At 32.8% G+C, this 5,633-nt stretch overlaps 1 protein-coding gene across 1 annotated transcript; it reads right to left on the bottom strand.

Annotated features, from left to right (window-relative positions):
• Positions 1-380: 380 nt before the first annotated feature.
• Positions 381-1,911, bottom strand: LOC127708412 (tetranectin-like protein). The gene is made up of 3 exons (XM_052213285.1): positions 1,780-1,911; positions 1,406-1,493; positions 381-601 (listed from the first exon to the last, which is right to left on the bottom strand). The coding sequence occupies exons 1-3, from the start codon at positions 1,909-1,911 to the stop codon at positions 381-383; spliced, it is 441 nt and encodes a 146-aa protein (XP_052069245.1).
• Between the last annotated feature and the right edge of the window lie 3,722 nt (positions 1,912-5,633).

Raw genomic sequence — 5,633 nt, 5'->3', positions numbered from 1 at the left:
AACTAATAAAAAAAAAATTCAATTATGCATCAAAGACTAAAATATCAATCAGTACACATCCAACATCCAATGGATTTAGTGTAAAGACGTCACTAACAGTCAGAGAAAAACACGACCTTGTGCAATGCCAAGATACAGGTATCGACAGATTGTAGAGCCATGAATGTGCATATGTATATAAAAATAATATTTAGTTTGATTTTAATTTACTGATAGCAAAATCAATATAAAACAATGTTCAAGATCTAATTACAGTGTTGAATTGATAACCTTTTAGAATAATTTTCTTTAAAGGATCGATATTTATTTTTATCTGGTTCATTTTTTGTTTTAACTTATGTTTCGTATAGTGTTTGCATTATTGTATTCCCCCAATAATCTTACTTATTATCTGCTTCACAAATGAACTGGTATCTTACAAGACAGTTCTCATCTGCCCAATACCCATAGAAGCCAGCCCACAAAGCGACACAATTGGCAGCCGTCCCAGCATTTGGTTCCCCTGGTTGAAAATTGTTGACTTTTATCGGAATCTGTCTGGTTGAGTATATCCATTTTCCCTCTTGAATTATATCTGATATGCCTATCCAGAAGGTACCGCCTTCGAAGTAAATCAATTCAATAAAATGCGTATTACTTTTATGTGTCTAAGGTAGAGGCAAGATAACATGGTATATGTTTTTCTTTTTTTTCCTAAAGTAAAAATTTTGCGATGCGCATGCTTTTAATTTTTTTATCTGTAAAACTGTCAACTATTATTCTATGTTTTATATCTTTGTTGTAACGGTTTTTCAGGGTTATTTTGAATGTCTTCTCCTTCACATCTGTTGACATCTACATCGTTGAAACAATAAGAAAATCCACATTTATCAGCGTTTCATGAATTTCAATTTCAGTTATGCAGACTTGCAGAATGTAATGTTTGATTTCCGTCCACCCATTCCCACTATTTTCAATATATCTGTGATATATGTAATAATTTTAAATTGTGTATTCATTTTACGTGCATTTGAATTTGAACATACTTAAATAATCTTCTAAGTTAATTGTAAATATAATGTTGATTCACCTTGTTGTATACAAGCCCACGGCTATAAGTTTGTTCTGTTAGCAATTTTCAGCTGACAAAAATGTCTCTTTAAGAATATTTTAGCAGTTAAGTAAGATCCATGAAAGCTGGAGTGATGTGGCAATTTTTTAATTATTAGGCTTTAATAGAGAAGAGGGGATTTGTTCATGGCCATGCAGAAGTTGTTAGGATAAAGTAAAGTAAAACATATTTGTTCCCTTGTTATATGGTCATCAAATCATTTCATTGTGTAATGTTGTTTTTTGTTGTTTTTTGTGTTTTTTTTTGTGTGTTGTTATCGTCTCTTTTCATGCTCCTTATTCTATTAAAACATACCTATGATCTGACTGTGACTTATCAAGAAATGAGATGTGTTGGTATTCATTGGCTCAGCAAGTTTAGAATGAAATCCACCACAAACTGTCTTTAAAAAAACATATCAAACTGACTGGGTGGACAACTCGAGTGTTACAGATAGACCAATAATTATAAAAGATTTATGCAAGAGAACTTCCTGTATAAAAACACATTCTAAAGTCTTATTCTATAGGACAAATTGCCTTGATTCGGTAGTTACAAGCATGTACTATTCGTTATTTCAAAGTTAGTCTATGAACATGAGATTTAAAATCACGATGAACAATAATTGAATAAAAAGAGATAAACATTTGAAATTCTGTAAGCAGCAAACAATCCTGCAATCCACTAACCGATGCTTCAATCCACGATTCCACCTGCCGACTGAACAAATAGCACCTGTTTTCAAATTGTGTCCATCCATTCATGCAACCTATAGAATAGAAAAAAAAACAATAGACAGATTTTATGATACTTAAAGTCATATTGTTATGGAGTAAAGCATGTTCACCAACATTTAAGTACAAATGAAACGTGCAACTGTTATTTTTTATCCTGCATAACCTGCATCGCTTGTCTCGTGTTCGCCTCGATTGTTGAAGATCGTGGCCGTCGGTTATTATACTATTTTCTATTACTCAGTATTAAATATACAAATACATATTGATAAATCCTATAATATTAAACGTTATGAAAATATTATGAGATTTCTCTACGTAGCACGTCGCACATGGATACATTGTTTCTAAAGACTTATTTTACAATGATTGATAACTAGATTATGATAAAAAGACTAAAGATACAAAGGGGCACTCTAAACTCATAAGTCGAATGAAAACTAACAATGCCCAACAATCGAAAGACGACGAAAAGACAAAGAAGTCCAAAACACTACATAGAAAACTTAAAGACTAAGTATCACGAGCCCCAATAAAAAACCTAGAGTGATCCCAGCTGCTCTGGAATGGTAAACGGATCCTGTTTTACTAGTGGCACCCGTCATGTTGCTCATGGTATGTATGAAATCGGTGATTATTCTCATTTGGTGATGTCACAATCGTTGAACAGATGACGGGATAATTGTTACGACAAATCGAACATAGCCGTGGTATTGTTATTTGTGACGCTGATGTTCCTTAACGGTCAACCAAAAAGCATGTAAAGTAAAACAATAAAATATGTCACCGCTTTAAAAAAGATTTTGTGTACTAACCTTCATCAGGTTTGCACTCAAACAACATAAATATTAAGATCCCTAACTAAAACAGCTCAAAATACATAAACAGAAGAGATATTTTAGATGAAGCTGGGACTATTACCATTTGATTTTTCATATACCACACAAGACTTTTGTAACATGCTTAAATTAAAATTATATGATATATAGATGTATGAGTTTACTAAACAGAAATTGAGCGAACTCCGTTTAATCGGTGTCAAATGATATTGAATTTCATTCCACCTTTTTCAAACCAAGCTTCAAGATGCCATTTTTGTAAAGCTTCGAATGGATTAGTCTATTAAAATTCATAATTTTCATATAAATTTAAGAATGTTTTATATCGATTTTACGTGCATTTGATACAAATATGAATATACGTGACATTTAAATAATTCAATTATATTTTAGAAAATAACATGCATTTAATTTTCCTTATTCATATTTAGTTAATATGCCTTGTTGGAATTGCTTTTAAAAATCTGTGACTGCAACTTAATTGTACGGTAACTCACAACTGATAGAAGACACACAACATAGAAACACCACAAAAACAATCACGTTCATCTCAAGTTGTTTGTAAAGTAATAAGATACTAGCTTAGTTTAAAGGTTGTCTTCTACGTCACAAATTTATTGATTCAACATGCATAGTTCATTATTATCTAGATGTCTTATCTTCATGCTTATACATTCTCTGTGACTTTTGAAATCATAAGAATTAGAAATAAGGATATTTTATTCTCTACTTAAGAAACGATACTACGTGTTCTTTGAAACACCAAAATTTTGTGTATAGAGCTGCAAATCTTATTTTTATTAAACAAATTATTCTGTGGTATACCATGCAGTCAATTGAAATTTGTTTGTGTTGTGTCTCCTTACGAAGGAATAGGCTGATAAGACTATTTAGTATTCAATATTTTCCTATTGATAGAAGTTAATGTCATGTCATTCATACAATCTGCAATGTGTTTACTTAAAACTTTGTCAATCATGTAATAATTAGTGTATTAACAACAAATTGTTCATTGTATGTTGAATTTAGATCCATATACTGCTAGCTCAAATTCTTCTGACATGCCCATAAAACCTGACAACTTCAAACTCTCGACTATTACAACCAATGGAAAGAATGCACAAAAACTGTTATATATATATCTCTGACTAGGTACAGGTATATCCCTCTTTTCCAAAGAAAATGTTGAGTTATACCTGGTTATCGGTTTTTATACAAAAAAAGATCGGCCACTTGATATAATCAATATATTGCTCCACAATGATTTCTGTAATAAAATAGTTCATGTACGTTAACCTTAACTTTATGCAGGAGTTAGGAGAAAATTTGAAAGAAGTCTGTCGCAATTATTTGAAGGTCAACACACAAGTCTACAGTATACAAGTGCTAATACAATAGGTCTCACAGTATATTTCCCTCTCAACATGACGTTGACAGTTTCTTGTAATGCCTTAATATAAAAGTATGAAGATGTGGTATGATTGCCAATGAGACATCTCTCCACCAGAGACCAATCAACATAGAAGTTTACAACTATAGGTCACCGTACGGCCTACAACAATCAGCAAAACCATACGCATAGTCTGCTATTAAAGGCCCCGAAATGACAAATGTAAAACAATTCAAACGAGAAAACTAACGGCCTGATTTATGTACAAAACAATGAACGAAGAACAAATATGATATACAGCAACAAACTACAACCACTGAATTACAGGCTCCTGACTTAGGACAGGTAGATACAAACTGTGGCGGGGTTAAACTAGTTTGTTGGCCCCAGCTCTCACTGCCTTTTTCTACAATGCAGAAAGTTTCATAGCTTACGATTGCGACACCGAAACCTGCGTTATTCCATTTCGTTACACCTGAGGAAATCATGCAGTCGATATGAAGGTTGTTTACCTAAATACGCCCTAGTGTAAGCACAAACATCAGAATTAAACAAGAGGAATCCCCCGGATTTCAAACAAAGAAAGACAACTTGTGTGGTTAGAATAGGAATCTCGTCCCATAAGATATAGAATTCATGATTGAAATGTTCTTCATATTCTGTAGGATAGATGCAAATCCTTATTTCACATTGATAATATAGACGAGTTTAAAATAGGCCATACATTTTAATAAGAGATTACTGTAGATTACCGATGTTCAAATGTCATAAATCCATTAAAAAATCGATATATAATAGCAAAACCTGCGGGAATCAAATGAACTCTAAAAGCGAGACCGGGTGTGTCGACAGGGCAAGCGTCTCCTGCTTTGCAATCAGCACCCGCTGTGCGATTTCACTAAGTCAAATGAGGACACAATCGGTAAATTTATAGATTAGACGACTATTCATATTTTTGTACAGAAAGCACTGTATAATGAGAAGATGTAGTCGATCATTCAGTTAAGCGCGGGGAAAAGAAGTGCAGAGCGCATTGAAATAAAAAAAATGGGGGTGTTCATGCAAAGTTGCAGTGGTTGTGATTGAAGATCGCTGAATAGATCTTCAGAATTGTTTTACAATTTTCATCTGATTGGTGACCTCATCACACTATATTTGAATGTCAACTTTTACTGTAGAAGTAATGGTAGTATGAACTGTAGTAAGGTATTTTGGGAAACATCCAGATAATGCGTCTACATATCGTTATTTGTAAAGATTCTTTAATGTGTATGTATTAAGAAAAAAGTTTCTAAAGAATAGAACACATAATTTTGTTTTTAAAATTCCCTCTACCGTTAAGCATTCCAAAATAAAGATTTTTTCATAATACTGCTTGAGGTTATGTCTGCTGAAACAACATTTTTGTCATTAAAAAGGATAAAGCATACATCAGTTTTTCATGGGTTAGAAACCAATGTGATCATGATGCATCATATTTTTTTCATTCGCTTCTGAATTCATGCTCGAACAGCATTGATCATTTGATAAAATGTCCAGTTTTGGTTCATCTGGATCTCCCGTGACCCATTTTTCGTGAT

This window comes from Mytilus californianus, unplaced genomic scaffold (genome assembly GCF_021869535.1).
Source record: "Mytilus californianus isolate M0D057914Y unplaced genomic scaffold, xbMytCali1.0.p SCAF_7, whole genome shotgun sequence".
Classification (NCBI taxonomy): domain Eukaryota; kingdom Metazoa; phylum Mollusca; class Bivalvia; order Mytilida; family Mytilidae; genus Mytilus; species Mytilus californianus.
This window is presented reverse-complemented; position numbering and strand designations above follow the sequence as displayed.